Here is a 24,785-nt window from a genome sequence, read left to right as displayed (position 1 = left end):
GAAATATTGTTTAATCCGAATCCGCCATACAATTCAAGACAAAAATTAACTTCCATAAGCTACTATTTCTTATTTCACAAATTCCCATCTGGGACCGGACAGGCCACTAGCCTACTGTTTTCGCGACTATTTCTTTATCTTATTCTATTTTATTTACTTTCCTACTGTGTGGGAGGTGGAGGAAGAGGTTGGGAAGTTCTGTGGTAGTGCGATATTATCCTAGACTACGGTCTGCATACAATTAATGAATTAAAAAAAAAAGACAAAAATTAAAAACAAACATCGGAACACAAGGGTCAGTTTGCTTCAGGCCATGAGGTGAGATTTAAGTTTTGTTGTTTAGATAGAGTATACTCCTGCACATGCACACCGTATACATCAAGAAAATGGGAAGTAATGCCATAGTTGAACTACATGTATCTTTATCCATTCTATTTACCATTGGGCCTTTAGATCTGCGTAGCTGGGTAGGATATAGCGAGTGATATGCTATGACGCTTGGGTCACCCCGCTTACCCGGCCTCTTCACCCCGCCAAATGCCCCACCAAAGGGCACACAAGCATAAAAATACAATTTTATACACAGCTAGCTCAACACCGTCCATTTCTCCCACCAACTCCACAACCTACTCCCCTCCACATACACCACCAACCCACCAATCCACCAACCCCTCAATTCCCCACCAAACACAATGGCCCACTCCACAACCCCAGACACCCTCGAGGCGCCCAAGTCCCTCCTCGACATCTTCCCCCCCGTGCGCAAATCCCACATCATGAACTGCGCCTTCGCCACCTGGCACCCCATCTACCGGCCCATCACTCCCAAAGCCCGCACAATCCCGCTGACCTCCGAATTCATGTCCTACCTGCGCGAAGACGGGATCGTGCTCCCCGACGACGAAGAGCAGATCACCACGCTCTCCGACTCCGACACCGAGTCCGACGACGAGACCGAGGACGACGAGGGGGACGGCGAGGCGCCGCCGCAGAGGGTGCTCAACCCAACGCAGCGGTTTCCAGAGCTGCACCAGAAGATCAAGACGACGATGCGCGAGCTGGGCGGCAGCGTGGCGCCGAAGCTGAACTGGAGCGCGCCCAAGGATGCGGCGTTCATGACGGCGACGAATACGCTGGAGTGTCGCACGCCTGGGGAGGTCTACCTGCTGCTCAAGAGCTCTGATTTTGTGACGCACGACCTGGAGCATGCCTTCCGCGACTGCGCCGACGACCCTTACTCCGACGACGCCGACGAGGAACCCACCACCACCACCGCCGCCGCCGCCGCCGCCGACCCAAGCACCACCACCACCGCCACCGTCACCACCACCAACGCAGACTCCCCACCACCACCAAAACTCACGCAAGAAACCATCCCCTACCACCTCGTCCTTCGCAAATGGTTCGCCATCAACCCCTCCCTCGAATTCCGCGTCTTCGTCTCCTCGCGCCGCATCCTCGCCATCACCCAGCGGGACCCCAACCACTACGACTTCCTCCCCGCGCTGCGCCCCACCTTCACCGCCGCCATTGCCGCCTTCTTCACCGAGCACCTCGCCCCCACGTTCCCCGACCCCGACTTCGTCTTCGACGTGTACCTGCCGCACGCCACGCCGCTGCGCGTATGGCTGATCGACATCAACCCGTTTGCGCCGCGCACGGACCCGATCCTGTTTTCGTGGGTTGAGCTGCTGCGGCTGCGCAACGGTGATGAATCGGGGGGCCAGGGGGAGGGGGAGGGGGCGAGGGAGGTGGAGATGCGGCTGGTGGGAAGGGATGATCCGGAGGCGTATCAGTTTGCGTCGCAGCAGTATAGCGCGAGTAAGTTGCCGAGGGATGTGGTGGAGGTGGGGCTGGAGGGCGAGGAGGCGGTGTGGGAGTTTGCGAGGAGGTGGAGGGATGTGGTGGAGAGGACCGAGAGGGAGAGGGCTGAGAGGCAGGCGGCGGCGGCGGCGGCGGCGGCGAGGTAGTGAGAGGGGGAGAAAAAGGGGGGGGGGGATATCTGGCGTTTAGTCGTTTTTTTTCTTTCGTGAATGTTGGCTTCTTTTTTTTCTTGCTTTTTGTTTTTTTTCTTGCTGTTTGGAAGGGTGTATTCCCCTCATGATGATATCGGATCGGTGTGGCTACATGTAATCATATACAGCAAGTGACGTATATTACTCATTTTCTTTCTTTCTTTTCTTCGTAGTTTCCAACAGCTGTATTTCTAGTGCTAAAAATCATAGCAATCCAAGGTCCTAACTGGACACTCCACAAACATTCGAGCGCTGTCAAGTTCACTATAGCAATTCCAACCACTCCAGATATAAATTGCAATCACTAGTATACATGCAGCTATTATTAACAACGGTCATACTAATGCATTTTACCGGTACCAATCACTCACCAAAACCCGGTTGCTACTAATAACTAATAACTAATACATCGCCCCAATCCATGGATGTGCAAGATAATATATTCCGTTAGCATCCATGTCCCAACCTATCTACCGGCTAAACTAAGGAGCCCCCACACCCAAAAAACTACACAACCGGTCATTGCCACCGAGTGACAGCCCATGACGGATGCGCACAATACGAACAAATCAACAACAACCGTTGGCAATAGATACATTTATTGCTGTAACGCCGAACTGAAGTTCACGCCAAGGACAAACGAGGAACGAGAAGTCAGAGGTACCGGACCAATCCCCACTCATCCCCTCCCCTCCCATCGCACCCCACCACCCCACCACCCCAACCCAAGTACCAACACTACCACAATCTACATCTTAAAGCTCGCACCCACCATCTCAACCCCCAACCCCGCCACCCTCTCCGCCAGCCGCATCTTCAACCCCCTCGACGCATCACTACACAGCTCATACACCGTCGCCAGATTAAACACGCCCCCCGCGGCCACACTCCCCTCATCCACCAGCCCCTCCAGCACGCCCCGCGCCTCCTCCAAGCGCCCCGTATACAGCAGACACACCGCCTCATTACACCTCCTACACACCTCGCCCACGGCCCCCACCCCCTCCAACCCCCGCCACGCCTCCACCGCCTCCCCCCACCGCCCATCCGCCATCACCAACAGCGCCGCCAACACCCCCCTCGCCGCCCCCTCCCCCAACTCCCCCAGACACCCCCGTGCAGCATCCACATTCCCGGCCCTCACCCACAGCAGCGCCCTCGCGACCACCACCCCCTCCCCGCCCCCCCGCACACCAACAAGATGCCTCGCCGCGCCCCCCACATCCCCCATCTCCACCAACGCGCTCCCAACCCGCACGCCCAGCTCCACCAGCCGCTCCCGCCACACCCCCGCCGCCTCCCCACCCCCCGCGGCTACAACGGCGCCCCGCGCCTCCCGCCCCAGCTCATAGTACATCGCGACGGCCCTCCTCCAGTCGCCGTAGGCCACGGCCTGCAGGCGCACCGCGAGCACTCGGAGCTCCCACGGCAGCAGACACGCGCCGGAGACGGGGTCCTTGTAGAACGACGAGTTGAGATCACTCAGTGCGCGGACCTCCTGCGCGGCCGTGGGCGTCAGGGAGAGGAGGGTGAGGGTGGCGAGGCGGATGTACCATAGTCTGTAGATCTCGGCGGGTGTGAGGGGGATGGTGGGGTCTGCGAGGGTGGTGGCAGCGGAGATGGCGGCGGAGCGGAGGTGGCCGGATGTGATGAGGGTTGGGAGGGGGGTGGTGGGTGGGGGCGCGGGGAGGGCGTGGTAGGGGGGTGGGAGGAGGGTGGGGGGGAGGGGGTGGAAGAGGGGGGGGTGGCGGAGGAAGGTGTGGTCTTTGGCGGGGGTGAGGGGTGTGTTGGGGATGGGGGTTGGGGTCGGAGAGGGGGAGGGGGAGACGGGGGTGGGGGTTGTGGTTGTGGTTGTGGTGGGCGAGGTGGGGGAGAGCAGGTCGGAGGGTTTCGGGGGTGGGCTGCGGTGTGTTAGAATCGCTACAAGTCACAGGTAGGGAGCAGACAGAGAGAGAGAGAGAGAGAGAGAGGGCTAGCTACTTCTCCTCAAAGTCCAACGGCCCCTTCGTTCTCCTCCGCGGCACCGCAACTGCTCAGCACAGCTCCGTTAGCTCCCACAGCTAGCTCCCCCACGGCTCCCCAGCTCGAACTCACCTCTGCGCTCGTCAATCGAGGGCGTATTCCTTACATGGCCCTTCTTTCCGGCCGTGTCTAGCGGCGGCGGCGGCGGCGGTGTGGCGCTCATGAGGCGAGGTTTCTCTGTAGTGCTTCTTCTGTTTCGGTTGCGGGTCGATTAGGCTGTGAATTGCAGTGTCGGGTCTCGCTAATGATCATTGACGTGAGCTCGGCGGACGGACAGGGAAGAAGGGAGGGAAGCGTGGGCAGCAGGCAGGGTAACTGGCGAGGAGGGCTCAGAGCAGCAGGGAGCGTTTCCCTTCCCCTTCTTTAGACACTCACGACACACCACACAGCTACAGCTACAGCTGCCAACCACAACCCCGACAGCCACAATGGACAAACCACACCACCACCGCCCCGACCGCACCCGGGGCCGCGACAGAGGGCACACCCGCTCCCGCTCCAAGTCCCCCTCCCACAGCCACCGGCGCTCCCACCGCCACCCCCGTTCCCGCTCCCGCTCCCCCACGCACCACTCCCGCCGTCACCACACCCGCTCGCGCTCCCCCCGGCGCCGCAAACGCACGCGCACCCCCTCGCCCTCCCCCGCACCCGCCGCACCCGCCGCACAGGCACCGCTCCCGTTCAACGCGCCCCCGCTCACCAAGCACGGCCTGGGCGCGGCGCACGTGCGCGCAATCTTCAGCGACTACCTGGACATCCAGAAGGGGCTGTATCTCGACAGCCTGTCGACGCGCGAGCTGAAGGGACGGTATAAGCGCTTTGTGAGCCACTAGTATGTGTTCCGCTCTTTCTTCGAAGGGAGGGGTGTCGTAGTGTACCGCAGCGACTAATTGGCAGTAATCGTGGAGAGCTCGCGCGGGGGTGGTATGAGCGCGCCGTGAAGGAGTCTTCTAGTACCGCCGCCAATCCTCCCTCCACCACCAACCCAACCAGCACCACCGGCACACCCAGCGGGGACGCAAAGCGCAAACCCCGCCACCCAACCCCACCCCCGCCCGAAGAGGCCGACACCAGCGAAGACGAGATCGTCGGCCCCTTCCTACCGGGCCAGGAGCCGCACAAGCGCCGCAAGCTCGGCGCCGCACGACCAACGTTTGAGGATCTGGAGATGCAGAAAGGTACCCTCCTGCCCCCCCCCCCCCCCCCTCTTCCCTGCTCCCTGCCCTAGGATACTAACACGCCGCAGAGCAAACCGCCGCCGCCACCGCCCTCGCCCACGCCGACGTGCGCCACGAGCGCAAAGCCGAGCGCCGCGCCCAAACCGCGCTCCTCGACGAACTCGCGCCGCGCGCCGACGCCGGCACACACGCCCGCCGTCTCGAGAAGAAAGCCGACATCACGGCCAAGCTGTCGTCGTTCAAAGAGAAGTCGCCCGGGCTCGAGGTCGACGACGCGACGCTGATGGGCGGCGAGGACGGCGGCGGCACCGAGGGGTTCAAGCAGAAGAAGGCGGCGCTGGAGCGGAAAAAGAACGACCGGGAGCTGCGGAAGGAGCAGCTGCTGCAGGCGAGGATTGCGGAGCGCGAGGAGCGGATGGCGATGCATCGCGTGAAGGAGGAGAGGACTATGGCGATGCTGAGGGCGTTGGCGGGGAGGTTTCAGTAGGTGTGTGTGTGGGGAAGGAGGGGGGAAGGGCGGAGGGCGGAGGGGTGTATTTTTTTTATTAGTGCTTTTTGTGTGCTGTTTTTTGCTGTTTTGCTGTTTTGCTGTTTTTCTGGTTTTGCTTTGGTTTTGCTTTCCGCGCTGCGGCTGCGGCTGCGGATGCGACGTAATGGTTATCTATATATGTACCCACTGCTTTGTTTGAAACACTCACCCGCTCATCAACCAACCCACCCACCTCTCCATCGCCATCTCCGCCCGCCCTACGAGAATCAAGAAGAAGAGAGAAGGGAATATTGGTTTTGTTTTGTTTAATTCATTAAGAGAAGGGAATAGCTGTTGGAGCGGTATCTGTAGCTATAAACCCTAGCTAGTAATCTACTCAGATGGTGGCTATTTTACGATGGGCGGTTATCTGTTGTTTTTATAGTATTTACCGGCTTGGTGGGTCATGTAAGCGGATGGGTACGAGACTACATGTAGTACCGTGTACGGCGCGGGTGCAGTGTGGCCGAGTGAGTGATTGTGATTCAATTGGTTGGGCTGAGTACCAGCTTGCTTTGGTAATTCTATCTCTGGTATGTGTGTGTGCTCTTACTCCCACTGTGTGTGTATGTTTTCTTTAGTCTATGAAGTGCATACCGAAAGAGCGCTATCTAAAACAAACTCCAAATACACCCGCTACAAATACACAATAACCAATCCCAGAATCACAAACTCTCACTCGCCCCACATCTATTTGCCACCCCTCCCCCTCCCCCTCCCCTTCCCCTTCCCCTTCCCCCTCCCCCTCCCCCGCCCCACATCTATTTGCCACCCCTCCCCTTCCCCTTCCCCTTCCCCTTCCCCCTCCCCCTCCCCCTCCCCCTCCCCCCACCACCACCCCGACCCGCAACCGGCTGCACAAGCATCGGATCGATCACCGCCGCCACCCTCGCCAGCCCCCTCTCCCCCGCCGCCTCCCCCGGCGTCCTCCCATTCCCATCCCCCACCTTTCTATCCGCGCCCCCATCTACCAGTAACCTCGCTACCGCCACATGGCCCACCACATGCAGCGGCGTCTCGCCACCCTTATCCTTCGCCCCGATATCAGCGCCCTTATCCAGCAGCGCCTTCACGACGGCCTCGCAGCCGTTCTGCGCGGCGCGGTGCAGCGCACTGCGGCCCTGGTTGTCGCGGAGCGCCATGTCGGCGCCGCGGTCGATCAGGATGGCCGCTACGGGGTCGCGGCCCCCTTCGCAGGCGAGGTGCAGCGCGCTTTCTTGGAAGGTGTTTTGCGCATTGATGGCCGCGCCCTTATCGAGGAGGAGGGCGACGAGTGTGTCGCAGCTGTCCTCGACCGCGAGGTGGAGCGCCGTGGCCTCGGCGAGGATGTTCTGGACAGATATGTCGATGCCGCTGTCGATGAGGAGCTTTGCGGCCGCGCGCTGGCCGGCGAAGATGGCGGAGTGCAGCGCCGTCTGGTTGTCCGTGTCGACGGCGGAGATGTCAGCGCCGCACTGGAGCAGGTGTCTTAGGATGTCTGTATGGCCGTTTCTTGCCGCGCCGTGTAGCGCAGTGGAGCCGTCCCAGTCGCGCGCAGCGATGTCGGCGCCGCTGGTAATGAGCATCTTTACGACAGCGTCGCAGCCGTGGATGGCGGCCTCAATCAGCCCGCTGCTGCCGCCGTCGGTCGTGAGCGATTCTTCGGCGAACTTCTGGACGATCACGCGCTGCACCTCGGCGTGGCCGTTGGTGGCGGCGAATTCGAGCGCTGTGTGGCCGAACTCGGCGCGCGCGGAGATGTCGATGCCGCGGTCGATGAGGAGTCGGACGACGGCAGTGTGGCCGTCGTCTGCAGCGAGGTGCAGCGCCGTCCATTCGTTCCCGTTTCGGGTGGTGATGTCGGCGCCGCTGTCGAGGAGGAGTTTTACTACGGCGGTGTGGCCGTGTAGGGCGGCCCTGTGCAGCGGCGTGCGGCTGTGCTTGTCCTTGGCTGTTATATCGGCCCCGTGTTGAATTAGTTGCTTTGCAATCGTCTCATGGCCATATCTGGAGGCTAGATTCAGAGGTGTCTCTCCCTCTCTGGCTTGGGTAGAGACGTCCGCTCCTTTTTCAATGAGCAGTCTTACTATCTCGTCATAGCCCTCGTTAGCTGCTAGGTGTAATGCAGTGAATCCAGTATCATCCTGGGCAGATATATCAACACCCTTTTCAATGAGTAGCTTCACCACTTCATAGCTTTGGACCCTAGCAGCTTGGTGGAGCGCTGTGTGGCCTTCGTGGGTCTGGGTCGATATTTCGGCCCCGTTATCAAGAAGCAGTTTCACTACATCGTAATTGCCCCACAAGGCAGCTATGTGCAGGGCAGTCCATCCTTCTTCTTCTTGGGCTAGTATGTCGGCCCCGCTATCAATGAGTAGTTGTACTACTGAAGCTGGACCATCACGAACTGCTGCATGCAGCGCTGTAAAGCCGCTACTATCTTGCAATGATATATCCGCTCCTTTATTAAGTAGAGCTTGAACTGCTTGGTAGTGTCCCAGTGAGGACGCCAGATGAAGAGATGGAACGTCCTTTGGATAGTTCTGACAGTTGAGATAGAAATTGAGGTAAAAGTTTTCAATCTCATCATAGCAGCCCTCCACTTGGTAATAGGAAGAAACGTTGCCGGGGCTCTCGCACAGCTTGAGGACCATATCAACCGACAAGGTCTCGTCACATTGCACAAGATGATGGCGTAGATAGCGCACTGCATAGAGGAGAAAAGGGTGCGACTTGACCCGGGCCATAAACGAGACTTTGTCCGAGCAGGGCCCTTTTGCAAGGATATCAAAGGACAGGAAAGTAGTGCAGGCCATGGCAAGTGTGAATTCTGCGCCCTGGAGCACTGAGTTCTCCAAGATGTATTCCTCCACGGTGTAGTGGACCAGACGGATAGTGTTGCCGTTTTTGTCAAACATGGCAAGACCGGCACAGACATCGAGAATCGTTGTCATTTCTACCAGCAAGTTTAGATCGTCGAGCTCATACCGTCCTGGCTCTACTGATATTGCAACTCGAAGTTCTTCCAGCGTAAGTGGGCGCCTTGAGTTGACCAGCCACGAGAGCACGTCCATCCCTAGCTTTGCCCGTACAAGAGTCTGCCCGCGAATTGTCTCCATAGCTCTTCTGTATGTGTTGTCTAAAGGTCTCCCATCGGCCGAAGATGTTTTTAGCTTCTCAAGAGCGGACAGTATCTGCCTCCCAGTCGTTTGCTGGCACAAGTACTCAACGTGGAAATGGACCATCAAAAACCTAAGACAAAGCATGAGAATGCCCAGCAGAATTCCAACATCCAAACAAAACTACTTACATCCCGTGTGCACTTTCAGTAAGCTCGGACACAATCCGTTTCTCGCATTTTGCCTGTTTAATAAGACGCTTTGCTTGCAGATCGTTGTTGATGGTCTGGCGAATATAGGTGGCAATGTCTTCACCGTGTGCTGACAGTTCAATCTTCTGAGCTTCACGAAAGGATTCTTGGATATCACCTGGGTGCTGGCGGCTCGTCACAAACATGTTAGCTCCATCGTTCCTCATACGATGAATCAGTTTAAGAAGTTCTGTCCGCTGCTCCCTTTGGTCACACTCGTCCAACGCATCAAAGATCAAGAAAGCTTGGTTAAATGATTTAAAAAGAATGTTGAGGATATTGTAGAGTTCCTCGAACGTTGGCCTGCCCTCAACCGCGTTATCCATGCATCTATCATAGAGCTTGTCGAGCTCTGCTGGGAGAGTCTTGGTTTGAGATGCAAGTTGTTTGACCAAGCTAGCCAGGGTGTGCAGCGGCGTTTGCGTATCTTTCTCTTTGAAATCAAAATATACATAGGCTACTCCATAATCTTGTGCCGCTGCTTTACCCAGGAAATAGTCGATTATAAAGGAGCTATGGCAATTGCTTTAGTCGCAAGAAACTCAGGAAGAGCTGTTATCGCATACCTCAAAAACGATTTACCAGCTCCAGCTGTAACGATTGCGCTTCCAGTCAATAGCCGTCTCCAAAAAATGCTCAAGTCGGTCAAACATACGAATGCCATAGCCCCAGAGTAGTTGAGATCCAGATCCTAGACTAGACGCCTTCTCAAATGCTTTAAACTCAGGCGTTTCAAAGATCCATCCCCCAGTGTTCGGATGTCGCCTGCTAGTAATGTGAATCTGCTTTGTGACTGTATCATAAGGGTGCAACCAGTGGAGAGTCTTTTGATATTTTTTAGTCTGTTTTTCCGCTGATGTGCAAGTACTGGTATTAGCAGGGAAGTTCTAATAGTAAACACACTAAAATACAGGTTCTTACCCAAGCGGACTTTTTTCTCTTCCTCCGCCTGGGTTTGAAGGTCTCGGATGGCTATCTCCGTTTTGCCTACAGATTCTCTGATTTCAGTCGATAACGACCTTGGATTAATGGTATTAGTATAAGTTTATTCTCCCGACCTCTATCCCCCTAACTCACAGATGGTCAATATTCAAAGCTGTGGTCAAAAGACTCCTCTGTCTTTGAATTCGACTTATATATTGCTGGGTGTCTCCTTGTACAAGTGGCCATTTGAGACGATGCAAGAATCTTCTCCATCGTCCCTGTTCAGACTTCGAACGCTCCAACTTAGTCTTGAGATCATTTAACATATCGAGACATTGTGGAAGAGGTCCATCGACACCATTGATGCTTTCACTGAGTTTCCGCAGAGCCGTTGAGTGTGGGCTCTTTTTGGCCACCTCTTTCAGAGCGTTAAGTACCTGGCTAAGTGAGTTCAGCTCATCCAAAAGCTCCTTAATCTCCGTTGGCGCTCCCTTCACTCCTGTATAATATCTGTAACTTATTTCGGTAACCTGCACAGCAACTGTAGCTAGGCCGACGATGCCCGACGCAAGTCCTATAGCTTCAGCCATTCTATGATCTTCAGGGGCCTAGGACGGGCGCTAAAGCCTGATCGTGTCGAGTGCCCCCAGGGAAAAAGAGCTGTCCGTTGAAAAAAAAAAACTCCTTTTGTGTCGAAAGGCCCAGCTTGTATGCGGGGTTAGCTGTCTCGACGGGCTCAGATGCATGTCTTACCCGCTCATCATATTGCGGGGTTCAGGTACAGAGAGAGCGAGTTGGATCGAACCGGGCGGGTGTCCGTGGGGGCTATTTTCCCACCCAAGCTGCTGTGATTAACTCAGGTACCTTGAACACATTAAACTTTTTTTTGCTCCATTCTTGTCATGAAACACAAACATGCACAGCAGCTGTCATCTATGTGGTAGCCAGTGGCTAATATGTACCATGACGTGATTTTATTTTCCATCTAAACTAGCATAAACATGTAGACATCTTTAAATTAAACCTACAAGAATACAGTACCTACATGTATGTATGTATATTGCGAGCTTTTTCTCATGTATCTAATTGTCCACGTCCCATTATTTTTCCACATGCGGTGTTGCTACTTTGTATATATCGGATAGACAACCTCTAAGGTAAGGGTTACTGTGGTATCACTGGTATTTAGCTACCGTACATCAATTGCCTTAAAACATATTGCCTGGTACAGCTATGAGATGCCTAACCCTAAGTATTTATATGAATCCTGGGGTAATTTGGATAAAACAACTTTGACTTTGGCTCGAGCTACATATGTAGGGTGAAAGCTCAACTTGAGCCTGCTCATCAACCACCCTACCGACTAGGAATAAACCAAAGTTTACCTCTCCATCTCCAGCTGGCCCTGAAGCGAAAGGGGAAGTCTGCCAAACAATACAAACTTGAATTTCGAGTGAAGACCAAAAAATCTCCCGCCTCTTATTATAGCAAAAAAGAGAGCTTTATGTGATTACTTGGGTCATGATCATGATCAGAAAATAGATATTTACCGATTTATTTCCTCCAGGCTCCGTTGAATATAATAAGGGAATTTGATCATTGACCCACTAATCATTAAGCGAGGAAGACATTCCGCGTCGAGTACATGTAGTTTGATTGAGCAGAGGCAATGGAGATAGAAGAAAAAGGGTAGGTACACGCCGAGTGAATGTAAACCGCATAAGACTAAGAAATATGAAGGATATATAAGAAGTAAAGAATAGAAAACACGCTAACAATCATGTTCAAAAGAAAGAAAAAAAGGACTGAAACGTAGTGCCCTACTACATGTAGATACATGTATCTTTGTGAGTACATGTATGTATAAACTGGTTGCGCTTGTTTTCGCTAAACCCATCCGCCGCCCACTGCACACCGAACAAGGAAAACCTAACCCTCACATCAAAAGATATGGAATTGTATTCAACCAGAATATCTTCATGCTCCTGTATCCCAAAATGGTGTATTCGTATTCTCACGCTAAACCACCTAGCAATTTTGGAGATAATTGCTTGGCACCAAACCAGTTCTGCCCTGAACACCAACAATCTCCGACTCCCACCACCCGTCTTCTTGTTCGTTTAAAATGGCCAATATATCACCCTTTGCGAAAGATAATTCTACGTCAATGGTAGCTTGGTAGGGGTATATTGCTCTCGCTATAGTAAGGAATTAGTAACAAGATCTTTACCCAGAGAATCTAAATAACTCACCATAATGTAAGACAAGCCTTCCTTCTCTAGTGTACTTTCTGCTAGTATCGACAACGCTCTTACTCCTAGGCCGAGCGACCTGTCCCTGATATGCCGAAACAGCTCCTATCTGACTTCCACCCTGACTACCTTCATAGTAGCTTTGCCTTGAGGTATTCCCTTCATAACCACCTCTAACACTCTCCGCATTCCTCCCTCTTGATCCGTAACTGTCATTTCTGCTGTGATGACTTGGAGCAGGTGAATGGTTTCTAAAACCATTAAGAGCAACCTCCTGTCCAGATGGCATTGGTGACATAGAACGATGCGAATAGGCAGTGTACTGGCCCTTGGAGTTTGCTGTGCCTGGGCGAGATTGTGTGTAAGGGTTTGGAGAATTTCCACGGGAGTAACTGTTCATTGGTTGAGGCTGAGGTGAAGTATTGCGATATCTATGGTCTCCATATAATTGCGGGCGTGGGCTAACACTTCGGTTTGTCGGAACAGGGCTGACCGATCTGTTATTTTCCTGTCGATTTCTAGGTATATCATGGGAACTTTGACGGGATTGTGCACGATTGCCAGCATAATCCATGGTATTTGCTCGTTGTCGCCCAGAATTCCCTCGCAATGAGTTCTCTGCTGCTGCAGCAGGCATTTGCGGGGGCCCATCAAGCATTTGGTCTCTTTGATTGACATATCTTTTAGTTGACTCAATCATCTGAGCAGAAGTGAAAGCTGGCGGTGGAAGACCAAGAGCACTTGATTTTGGTGGGGCATATCCTGGGAGAGGTGTTCCGCGCTGAGAGCTAGCCGTTCCAGGATTCGAATTTGGTGTGGGAATCGTGCCTGGGGTAGGAGTGGCCAACCCAAAATATCTATCTGCAGTATTTCTACTGCTAGTTGAACCTTTCGTCACACCTTTCAACTCTGCCAACGCTTGTGCAATAGGGTCGAGGTCTGGGACCTCCTCCTCCTCCTCCTGTGGCTTTTGCAAACTCCTATCTTTAATCGCGGGCGTTGACACATCAAAAACATTACCCCCAACATTCAATGCTAAACTGGCCCTAGGGTCAATAGGTTCAGGGCTCTCATGACGATCATTACCGATCAAAAGTTCCTGCTGGCGTCTATTAGAAGAGCCACTTTCGTATCCGCCCCTATTTTGACCACTCTGTGAGGCGATCGTGTTCTTAGTAATTGTCCCTGGTGCCCAAGTATTACGATTGCTCCTCGCACTTGCAGAACCCGTGGGCCTGCTCTGAGCCTGTTCTTGTTGTCTCTGAGCCTCAATGCGGCGCTGTTGAGTTACCTGCTGCTGCTGCTGAGCCTGCTGTTGCTGAGCCTGTTGTTGTTGCTGTTGAACCTGTTGCTGCTGTAATTGTATCTGGCGATTCGATTCCTTTTCACTTTTGCTCTTCCTTCTAAATGGGCCACCGCTACTGAAGAACCCGCTCCTGCGTTTTTGTGTAGGGTCGTCTTTGGTGATTTGTTGTTGTTTTGTCGGAGACCCTCTTCGGTCGCCGCCGATGCTAGGAGGAGGTACAACATCGCCGAGGCTCGAAACGGACGTTGGATTCGAATAGTCGCTTCCTGAAGCATGACTACTAGGCGGTCGGGCAACTGGACTTCCACTCGAGCTGGCAGCGTCAGAAACAAGGGCACCTGGGCGACAATACATGGTCATCCCGTCCAGAGGATACTCATTATGGGGTGTTGACTGACGTTGTGAATTTTCTCTTTCGTATTGCTGAGATCTTGACGCAGTAGATGAACTCAGAGCATATTGTGTATCACGGCGAGACCTTGAAGAAGGTGTTGCGTTCTGAAGTATCTCTCGGTTGGCAGGCGGAGTGAGCGGTTCAGCAGATCGGAGACGTTGATCACGACTATTACGACGGCTGTGTTCCCGGTGTTCAAGTTCACGTCGCTCAAGATCTTTCCTTTCTAGCTCTTGCCGTTCAGATTCTCGACGCTCATGTTCACGACGCTGTCTATCTCGAGATCTAGCGCTTTGAGACTGGGCTTGTAGCTCGGGGGTAGATTTGCTCTGGATACGGGACATTACCTCGGATGGTGGTGTAGATCCAGACTGAGAAGAGGACGTCATTGAAGGGTTGGGGGAAGAGGATCTATATGCTGGATTTCCTGCTCGAGGGAATTGAGCTACGCTGTAATTTTCCCCCCCAGCTTCCGAAATATCATCGTCCGAGACATCGCCACGACTGAAGTTGATATACTTGGGGGCATCTTAGTTCTGTTAGTATTCGGCTTTGAGTTAGGCAAGTCTATCTTACCAGGGATATCTTGTCCAGTTCCCCTATCCAAGATAAAGGAAGTGATGTCTTTTTCAACCTCACAATCTTCCAGGGACATTCGGACTTTCTCACAAGACTGTTTGCGGTCAGCGTAATCTTGTTACAAGTCTAAACTAAAGGATTGTTTCGGCACTTACCTCATCATCATGAACACAAACAGTGGACGATATATTCGCGAAACTCCACAGGCTAACCTTGAGGAAATCAATCCTCTCCTCTTCGAGATCTTGAAATTTCTATCCACAAATATTAGTAATAAAGTCCAACACTTGATAATGCTGAACCCACATCACAAGCAGCCTTCCAGTCCCTGTTCCATCGCGTGGTAGTCTCCTCTAACGCCTTGATAGCGGCTTCGTATTCTGCATTTGAGCCAGCCAGTGCAGCTTGGGTCTTCTCAAGTCTAGCCTTATTCTTCCGCTCTTCTTGGCCCATAACCATATGCCCTTGGGCAAGGTATCCTTTGATCTTCAAACAATCTTGCTCATAACGATCTCTTGTCTATTATAATATTAGTGCTGCTGTCTGCTGTCGAGAGGCGATGGGACGAATGACCTTATTTACTTGCTGGGTTTGCTGCATCTTAAGCTTTAGAATCTTCTCACAACCTCCTTGCACAATTTTCCGCCTTTCCCGCATCGTACTGGAAAATGCCGTCAATGGTTCTTCTAGTTCCGTTTTCATCTGGCTCGCGATACTTTGGTGCGCTTTACCCATGCCTTCCACCTCCAACCTCAAAATATCCATGGATGCCTTCAAGGTTCCAGTTTCACTAGAGCCTAAAGGCTTCTTAGCAAGAGCCAATAATTTTTTGGCAAATTCCTCCTCAATAGCCGCACGGGCTTTAATCTGTCAGAGGTAATTTTCAATACAGGTGAAAATCCTGGAGTTAACGGTTACCTGTGTAGAAAGTCTTCAATTCGTCGCAGGTAGTTTTGGCATCATGCATGCGCTGGAAGAGAGGACCGACGCCAGCGTCATCTTTACCCCAGAAGTTATTCGCAACTATGAGGAATTGTTAGATGTTAGGATCTTGACAGGCAGCAATGTGCTCGAGGGAGGTAGGGGAAGCGCACAAGATAGGGTGGTTGATTCTGTTGGGGCAATAGACATAGCGCAAGACTTGTGCAGGATGTCTGTGGGTTAGTACTGATGGCGTTTAAACGTTAAATCGTGACAGTCGTAATGGTAATAAGGTAAGTAAGGAGTAGGATATCGTAGTAAAACCCAAGCAAGAGAACTAGAAGAAATGCCCCAGGTATATGAAGCGTTTGTAGCAGAACTCTTAGTTAAATGGACACGATCGCACTGAGGGGAAGAGGGACAATAGGGCTGAAGAGAGATGAGCGAGGCCCAAGAGCTAAGTTGTGGTTCGCGGTTGAGATGTTACTGCCTATCGCCTATGATTGCAGCCTGGGCCACACAGGTTGGTGATGTTGCCGTGGAAACGTCGAGCTACTATGAGTAGGGGATGTCTTCAGCCCTTCCTTCCTTCAGCTTCAAAAACGCACACAGTATGCGTTATACTGTTTACATGAGTAGAAGCCAGAATAACACTAGCCACAAGACGCCACCACCGCAATGCAAAGATTGTAAAGAGCAAGTGCCAGTTTCAATCTCAGTGTAAGAAAGAAGAGAAAGAAAGGCTACACAGTAAGCCCTGCTGCAAACTAGCTGGGAGAAGGTGAAGAAGGCTCAGCACTGTATCATCGCTTCGCTTCCTTATTTATTCTCTTTTGTCATTTCGATCACATCCTACCTCTGTCTACACTCACCTTTATCTCTTCACAGATCTGTCTTGTCTTCTCACCAACACGGAAATCCCTGTTGACCTTCACATCACATCGTGACAAGATTCAGTAGTAGAAAAAAAAGAGAGGAAGAGAAAGAAAACGATTCCGAATTCTAAAGACGTACGAACCTACCTACCGGCGCCCCTCTCCCCCCTCCCTAGAAGCCTACCTCACTCGTCCCGCTTTCTACTCTCCCACTTCCTCTAACCCCGCTCCTTCCATACCCACATTGTCCTCGTCTCATCCCTTTGCATACTCCCCATCCTGCATTTACTGTCCGCTCTTGCGAATAATGAGCATCGGACCTCTCTGTCGCCAATAGAATGACAGCGCAGAATAGTTCCACGCCTCCAAGTAATAATACCACTTCTAATACCCACAATTACCCTCATCAGAACATAGCACAACTACCACAACCGCAGACAATATCCGACCACACCTCCGGTGGATCTTCTCATCTTCTTCTGTCCCAGCAATACAGGAACGCCAGTCACCGGAGTAACTCTGACCTCCGTCAATCATATTCCTCTGCCAATCCGTCCTCCTCCTCTGCCTTCTCGCTATTTTCATCCGCTGAGCCAACATCACGGCACCATTCTACTAGCTCATCCACTTCTAGCCACCCCATCCATCATCAGCAGCATCTATCATCTCAGCTGCTGCCCACCTCGTCCTTCACGACGCCACAATCAAATATTTTTCCGGGTTCGGTTGCGAAGCCCGCTGGAGGCGGTGCGGGAAGTGGGAGTGCGGGGTCATCGCACTTGAACAATCTAGCTATTGCGCAGCTCAATCTTTTGATAACTGCTACGAACGAAAAGAATTACGACGTGAACATTAAGGAGATACGGAAGGTGTGTATTACTGACGCTACCTTTCTGCTTTAGACCTTAGTGTTTATCCTGCTGTCATGTACTTATTGACATTACCTGCAGCCACTCATTTGCTAACCAAGAATTGACATGATAGCTCCGAAACGAAAGCATGGAGATCGATCAGAAAGTCATGCGGAGAATCATCACGACTAATTACACTTACATTATGTCATCTTCGAGTAGTCGGTCTTTCGAAAACTCGCCTAGCAGCAGTCATCGAATGCTTGCAGAGGGAATTAAGGAGTTGGCTAGCTTACCACACCAGGTTAAGGATAAATTCGTTGATGTGATCACGCCGGTGACCCCAGATGGAGAGGTGTTTAGAGATTTCGACGTATCTACGTTTTTCAACCATTTCGGCCTGGACTCCTTGCAGAAATGTATATTGGCTGTTGGTTTGAAATCTAGTCCCCGAGTTGATTTGCGGAACAAAGGTTAGGACTTTGTCTCTTCATTATCTTTATTCTTTCTTAATTTTAGTGCTACAGGTCACGATATCGTGAGCAAATCATTTCGGTCAATGCTTGAGATCCTTGCAAATCCCTCTAAGCATCCTGAGATGACACCCGAAGCGGTTGCCCTATTTGTCGAGCAAATGCTCTCGGAACCCGCCTATCAGTTCCTTGATAATGTTGAAAAACTCAACCTTTCATACGCCGCAAGATCGCGGTACAAGAACACCGCATTGCCTCAAGAGGTTTTCAACATCACAGAATCTATCGAAAAGCTTCGTCAGCAAGAATCCCTAGTTCAGATATTCCAGCAAATAGGACCTGAGAGTACAGCCTCGCTAGAAAAGTGCCGGGAGGTGTTAAAGCGGAAATGGAGGGTCCAAATTTCTGAGAGCGAAGTCACAGACGTTTTGGTCCTCATGGCCACAAGCCGAAATGCAATTGCCTGGCATGCCGATATTTTTGTGCAGGCTTTACAGCAGGAGAACCTGGCTCAATCGTTTGATTGGGAGAGAGTTATTGAAGGTTTGGATCGGGAGGACTTCATCTTGGAAGGCCCAGAGGGGCTGCATGTCATACTGAGCGCTCTGCAGCATGGAACTAGCAGTGTCGAATTTCCAATTTATAAGCTCTGGGGCGGACGATGGCAGCATCCGCGGGCGCAGTGGTCGGTATTAAGAGGCTATATCAAGGCGGACACTTTGGATGTTACGAGGATTCCTGGGATTAGGAAAGTCTTCTCCTCTGCGGATTTCGCCACGGCTAGTAGTGCCCTTAAACTCATGGTTGCTACCTTCGAAACTCACAAGTTCATCTCCTTTGATGCTGTCGATGTTCTGTTTTATTTGGCTCTAAATGAAACTATTCCCCGGGATATACAACAAGCAGCACAAGCAGAAATGGAGAAAGCTGCAAAATTCACGCCAGAGCTTCTGCTTTGTGGAGCCTTGATGATCCCAAAACCCTGGCCCCAAACGCTTGACCGCATAGTTTCAAAGTTGCTTGACATTTTCTTTGAAGGGCACACGAGTCACCAGCTAGTCTTTTGGAGATTGTGGCAAGTCGATAAACCATTTGTCACTAATCGATTCCTTGAATATCATGCTGCCAACAACTTAAATATCACCCGGATTCTCGATATTTCACAAGATCTGCGATGTCTAAGCGACCTTTTAGAAGCTCAGAATGCCATATTTGTATTGGATGTTGCGTCGTTGGCGGCTAGGAGGGAATATCTTAATTTGGAAAAGTGGCTTCAGGAAATGATCAACAAATATGAGGGGGAATTCGTGATGCAGTGTTATAGATTTTTACACATAAAGGCCGATGCAGAATATACCCAAGCAAGAGAAGGTGGCAAACCAACCATGGTTAGTCTCCGTGTAGGACCTGTGCATACATTTCTTACATTGCTTGACAAAAAGTAAGCCCTTTCACAGATTGGCACCCCTTATATCAACTATACTAATGTTCTGCTAGTCAACCACCGATGACCCAAGAGCATCAGGAGCGGGTTACAGAATGTCAACGCCTTTGTATCCAAGCTTATCCCCGTCTAATAAACCTCGGCTCTGGACTGGACGCCATTATCCTGCAAAATAACGCTGAAAGCAATGGATTTCCGCCTCACGTTGATAAGGATATGCAGCAGAACTACAAAATGATGTATAGTCAAGAGACTGAGCTCAACGAAGTAGTCCAATATCTTCAAAAGCTCAAGATCTCCGTTGTCCCTCAAGAACAGGACCTCTTTGCTTGTATGATTCACGGTCTATTTGACGAATACCATTGTTACCCTTCGTACCCCCTTCAAGCCCTTGCTACAACCTCTGTTTTATTTGGGAGTATCATTCTATACAAGCTGATCGACGGTATTCCATTGCGCGTTGCTTTGGCAATGGTATGGCAAGCTGTACGCGATCACGAGCCATCGTCTACAATGTACAAATTTGGTCTCCAAGCACTCTTGCACTTCAAGGACCGGTTGAAAGAATGGAAGGAGTACTGCAAATTGTTGGCACAAGTTCCCGGTCTCCAGGGGACAGATATCTGGAATATTGTACAAGACGTCATCGCGGGTACAGCTGATAGACAGGTTGACCCACAACCTGTTAACGGAAGTTCAGATTCTGATGACCTTGCTCCTCCCTTGACAAACGGCAATTCCTCTGTTCAACCCCCGTCTCCCGTCCAGCCATCCCACCCGCACTTCCAGTCTGTAAATGCAGACCCACCACTTCGCGATCAGTCACTGTACAAGGACCCAGATATCGAGGTGCAGGATAAGGTCTTGTTTATTGTTAACAACCTTTCACATACAAACCTAGATAGTAAACTCAAGGATCTCAAAGACGCTTTACAGGAGGAACACCACCAGTGGTTCGCCGACTACTTAGTTGTCAAGCGCGCAAAGATGGAACCTAACTACCACCCGTTGTACCTGGATCTATTGGACAAATTCGGTCACAAGGGATTGATGGCAGAAGTTCTGCGGGAGACGTACATCAATATCATTGGAATGCTCAACGCAGAAGCCACAATGCAAAATGCCAGCGAGAGGACATACTTGAAACAACTTGCGAGTTGGTTGGGAGGATTGACAATTGCGAAGGATAAACCCATAAAGTTCAAGAATGTGTCTTTCAAGGACCTCATTATTGAGGGGTACATCACTGAGAGACTCAGTGTCGTTCTGCCATTCACACGCAAGGTTCTTGAGCAATCGACAAAATCCACAGTGTTTAAACCCCCGAACCCTTGGTTGATGGCTATTATTCGTCTCCTAGCAGAACTTTATCAGCATGTTGAACTCAAACTTAACTCAAGGTTTGAGATTGAAGTTCTCTGCAAAAACCTGGGGTTAGACATCAAAACAATTGAGCCTGCAACCGATATTAGAGAGACTAGAGATAGGCCTGTTGTGAAAGAAGAGGAGACGTTGCCGCCAATAGAAGATCTTTCTTTACAGCCGCCTCAAGGTTTCGCACCGATCACCGACCCAGTTCCTTCGGGATACGCAGACGAAGTTATAATAAACTCTCTAATCCAGCATCCTGCTTTAAAAAGGATATTGCAGACTGCAATTGACCGCGCAATTAGGGAAATCATCGGGCCAGTCGTTGAGAGATCTGTTACAATTGCCAGTATCTCAACTTCAGAGCTTATTCAGAAAGACTATGCTACGGAAGGCGATGAAAGCAAGATGAGGGGTGCCGCGCATAATTTGGTCCGACATCTCGCTGGTAGTCTTGCACACGTAACTTGCAAAGATCCACTACGCATGAGTATGACGAACAATATCCGTTCACTACTTGCTCAGAACGGATATAACGAGGCATCGGTTTCAGATCAAACAGTCACCATGTGCGTTAACGACAATATTGATCTCGCTTGTAATATTATTGAAAAAACAGCGCAAGATCGAGCGATCCCTGAAATTGATGATAGCTTAGCTCAAGCCTATCAAACGCGCAAGCAGCATCGGGAAAGAAGGCTTCAGCACCCGTTCATGGCGGCAAATATTCCTCGAATCGCCTTCCACCTCCCGGATCAGTTTAGGTTAAAGCCTGGGGGAATTACACCACAGCAAATGAGTGTCTACGATGATTTCGGCCGGAGTTCGAGGATAGCAAGTCATGAGGCAGCAGCAAGGAATTCCTTCACGGACCCTTTCCCGTCAGAGTATATGTCAGGTGGGGCGCAATCAACTGGGATCGTTGACATACAAAGGGCCCAGGAACAACCTGCCAGTGTTCATCAGCAACTTCAAATTGATCCGAAAGAGCTAAACATTAAAATTGGGGTAAGCAGTTTTTAAGTCTTTGCTTACAATGTTTGGGAAATACTAACAATTACAGTCCCTTTTAAGCGAAATGCGAAGAGCTGCTCGAAGCAGCGATGAAGAGCACCTTGAAGACATCAGCACAGAACACCTTATCTTCCATTTCTGCAATGCAATTCTGCAGAGTATCTCTGCCAACCACCCACTTCTCACGCGCCCTGTGAAAGATGGTTTATGTTCAGCAGTGGCTTCTCAAATTTGTCAAATCCTATTCACCGATGGGCAGGATCAGACTCAGCTAGAAGTGGAAGCGTTAGTTTATCTCCTGCGGAAAGTGTGTGAGCTATCGGCGAGTACCAGGCAGGATGTTGTGCTATGGCTTGCTCAGCCACGAGAAGACGAGGTATGAGTTTCGATCAGGTTTAAGATGATATTGGCTAATAATGTAAAGCGACTCTTTAACGCCCCTGTTACAGTCATGCTCCTGAAGACGGATTTGATTTCGGTTACACATCTAGATACCACCATTGCCAAATCTCTCAACACCAGAAGACCGCGTACGCTAGAGTTCTTGTCAAGGGTGATGAAAGAAACAGTTTTGGGCCCAAACCCGTTGGTCCTGAGATCCGATTTCGCGGCATCTCTTGATGCTTTGGGCCATTGGCTGAAACAGGAGCCAACAAATAAGGTTGCTCTAGATCTGGTCAGAGAAATTCAAGGGCCGGAAGAAAAGGACGAACAGGATCAGCTCGATCTGGAGGATCGCGAGAAGAGAGATCAGATGGAGTACATTTTCACTGAATGGATGCAGCTTTGTCAACATCTCTCTACGACGGAGAAAAATTATTCAGCGTTCATCATGCAACTGCATCAGGGCAAGGTCCTTGCCGACATGGCATCTTCGTGCGAGTTTTTCCGAACCTGTATTGAATTCTGTATCGGCGAGTACGAGCAGACTACCGTCAATGGTGGAAGCATCCAAACCAACTGCTATATTCCTATTGATGCACTAGCGAAGCTAGTCATATTACTGGTTAAATATCAGGTGGAGGACGATTCAAAGGGCCAATTCTTGGACAAGGCGGATTATCTCAACAGCATCCTAGCTCTGGTCGTCTTCGTGTTTAATTTCCACCATGAGACTCGCGGGGAGCATTTCTCTCAGAAGGTCTTTTTCAGATTTTTTTCAAGTATGCTGTACGAATATCATTGCATCGAAAGCCAATTGGGAGCATATCAAGAAAGGATATTAATGGTCTTTTCGGAGTGTTTTTTGACAATTCAACCAGCTTTCTTCCCAATGTTCAGCTTCCATTGGATGACCCTGGTTTGCCATCGGTATTTTATGCCAAAGCTCCTGACGCTGGAGGGTGATAAAGGCTGCTCTACATTTGCGAAAATATTAGAGACGATGTTGATATACATCGGCACTCTATTAAAGGAATTGCCCATTCCTCCGGTCATCAAACTTCTTTACAGGGGTGTTCTCAGGATTCTTTTGGTCTTGCATCACGATTTCCCGGAGTTCCTTGCTGAGTGGCACTTTTCGATTTGCGAGGTCATTCCAGTACATTGCACCCAGCTGCGCAATCTCATCTTAAGCGCATACCCCTCCACGCTTTCGGACCTCCCAGATCCGTTTACTGCGGGCTTGAAAGTGGACCGCCTTCCTGAAATTCGGATCGCCCCGAAGATTTGTGGGGATATTCTCAAACCTCTCGTCAAAAGTGGAGTTAAGGAGTTGGTGGATTCTTGTTTAGCTTCTACCGATGGGCCCAGTAACACCGCAGTTCGTGGGATCTTGGAGAGGCTCGAAACCGAACCAAGGAAAGAAGCAGGGCTAGGCTTTAACACTGTCACTATCAACTCGAGCATTCTCAACAGTCTTGTTCTATATGTTGGTATGGAGGCGATTAAAGATATGAACGCGAAGGGTTTATCTTTTCAGACGGCAAGTCCCCATGCTGCTCTATTCGCAAGACTAGCTGCAGATCTGAGTCCCCAAGCACGTTATTTCTTCCTAAGTGCCATTGCGAACCATCTTCGCTATCCGAACAGCCATACCCATTACTTCAGTTATCTGCTATTGTTTTTATTCGGGCCTGTTCAGAACAAGTCTACCGAGTCAGACGTTCGCCAGCAAATTACGCGTGTTTTGTTGGAAAGGTTGATTGTTCATCGACCACATCCATGGGGACTGATCATTACTTTGCTTGAGCTACTCAAGAATCCAACTTATGATTTCTGGAACCTACCATTCATCAAATCAGCACCAGAGGTACCGAATTCTCCTTTTTTTTTCTTTTTTTCCCATGTACTTGTGCTGACCCCCGAGACAGATTGAAAGGCTATTTGGAGCTTTGTTCCAACACATCAACAACTCTTCGTCACCCCCCCGTCAGTAAATCATGCTTCATCGGTTCAATTACATTGCGGAACTTCTTTCTATTATTTTATTTTACCTCTTGATCATTGGTCTCAATCTGGCGTGAATCCCCCCCCCCCCCCAAAAAAAAAAAAAGAAAAAGTATGTTTGTGTAATTAGATGGATGCGGAAGTCTTTCCGCCAGTAAGGTAGGCAGGTTTGAGTGGGGCCGGGGAAGAGGGAAGGCCCTCATCTATCTTTTCAATGTATCTTATGGTTTGTTTTCTACTGCTTTTTTTTGTCATGGAGTTATGTCATTTGTGTTCTGGGGATCCCTTTCGTCGCCACTCTGCCCATTCCACATTGTGATGGATATATGTCTGCTCTGCGTCGACATTTTCGCTTTCATATTCAAGGTGTTACACCATAAACGGCACGTTGACGTGGGGAGGAGTCGGAAGCGGTTTAGTTTTTTCTTTTTTTCTTCTTTTTTTTCTTCAGGTTTGCTATGTCGGGCATTGTATCTTGTTTCTCGAAGGGTTTAAAATGGGGACAATGAGGGTCATGAGGCGGGCTACAGTGGCATCAAAATGGGGTTGGGGATCCTGAGACGGTATGTATTATATTAGTATACTGATAATTGTGGTTCGAGAATGATGAAGACTTCATGAGAGATCAAGAACATTTTCTCCAGGATAAGTACCTCAATTATTCGGTTTAAGGCGTAGCGAGTTTGCGCCCCATTATGGTGGTCGACACGATCGACACCAGGCTCGTCCCCAACCCTGCTTCCATCCTTCCAGCGAGAGCGAGATGCTGCTAAGTAGGGGATGGGTACGAGACTAGATTGATATCGCATCTAGTTCTATCTCTTCTGATGGCCAAGGACCCTCGGTTTTAATGTCCCCAAAACATGTATACTACATGTAGGCATGACGCCCCGGACTCTGACT

General features: G+C 50.6%; 6 protein-coding genes across 6 annotated transcripts; 3 read left to right on the top strand and 3 right to left on the bottom strand.

Moving 5' to 3' along the window:
- Positions 1-692: 692 nt before the first annotated feature.
- Positions 693-1,970, top strand: H6S33_006706 (uncharacterized protein; the record flags this gene model as incomplete). Its single annotated transcript, XM_044838047.1, has 1 exon — positions 693-1,970. One exon carries the CDS (start codon positions 693-695, stop codon positions 1,968-1,970), a length of 1,278 nt encoding a protein of 425 aa, XP_044689524.1.
- Positions 1,971-2,763: 793 nt separating this feature from the next.
- H6S33_006705 (uncharacterized protein) lies at positions 2,764-4,200 on the bottom strand (the record flags this gene model as incomplete). The annotated part of the gene is made up of 3 exons (XM_044838046.1): positions 2,764-3,916; positions 3,996-4,044; positions 4,110-4,200. The coding sequence occupies 3 exons, from the start codon at positions 4,198-4,200 to the stop codon at positions 2,764-2,766; spliced, it is 1,293 nt and encodes a 430-aa protein (XP_044689523.1).
- A 265-nt stretch (positions 4,201-4,465) lies between these two features.
- H6S33_006704 (uncharacterized protein) lies at positions 4,466-5,702 on the top strand (the record flags this gene model as incomplete). Its single annotated transcript, XM_044838045.1, has 3 exons — positions 4,466-4,845; positions 4,935-5,215; positions 5,284-5,702. 3 exons carry the CDS (start codon positions 4,466-4,468, stop codon positions 5,700-5,702), a joined length of 1,080 nt encoding a protein of 359 aa, XP_044689522.1.
- Positions 5,703-6,505: 803 nt separating this feature from the next.
- On the bottom strand, positions 6,506-10,607 carry H6S33_006703 (uncharacterized protein; the record flags this gene model as incomplete). The annotated part of the gene is made up of 5 exons (XM_044838044.1): positions 6,506-8,975; positions 9,034-9,606; positions 9,676-9,946; positions 10,015-10,112; positions 10,171-10,607. 5 exons carry the CDS (start codon positions 10,605-10,607, stop codon positions 6,506-6,508), a joined length of 3,849 nt encoding a protein of 1,282 aa, XP_044689521.1.
- A 1,438-nt stretch (positions 10,608-12,045) lies between these two features.
- On the bottom strand, positions 12,046-15,679 carry H6S33_006702 (uncharacterized protein; the record flags this gene model as incomplete). Its single annotated transcript, XM_044838043.1, has 8 exons — positions 12,046-12,215; positions 12,270-14,498; positions 14,546-14,642; positions 14,704-14,802; positions 14,855-15,067; positions 15,131-15,408; positions 15,467-15,571; positions 15,643-15,679. The coding sequence occupies 8 exons, from the start codon at positions 15,677-15,679 to the stop codon at positions 12,046-12,048; spliced, it is 3,228 nt and encodes a 1,075-aa protein (XP_044689520.1).
- Positions 15,680-16,682: 1,003 nt separating this feature from the next.
- Positions 16,683-23,872, top strand: H6S33_006701 (uncharacterized protein; the record flags this gene model as incomplete). The annotated part of the gene is made up of 7 exons (XM_044838042.1): positions 16,683-17,213; positions 17,329-17,668; positions 17,723-19,109; positions 19,166-21,488; positions 21,544-21,870; positions 21,919-23,745; positions 23,807-23,872. The coding sequence occupies 7 exons, from the start codon at positions 16,683-16,685 to the stop codon at positions 23,870-23,872; spliced, it is 6,801 nt and encodes a 2,266-aa protein (XP_044689519.1).
- Between the last annotated feature and the right edge of the window lie 913 nt (positions 23,873-24,785).

The sequence above is a fragment of the Morchella sextelata genome (genome assembly GCF_020137385.1).
Source record: "Morchella sextelata strain SCLS chromosome Unknown scls_21, whole genome shotgun sequence".
Taxonomy (NCBI): domain Eukaryota; kingdom Fungi; phylum Ascomycota; class Pezizomycetes; order Pezizales; family Morchellaceae; genus Morchella; species Morchella sextelata.
Note: the sequence above shows the minus strand (reverse complement) of the source record. Positions and strands in the feature narration are given on the sequence as shown.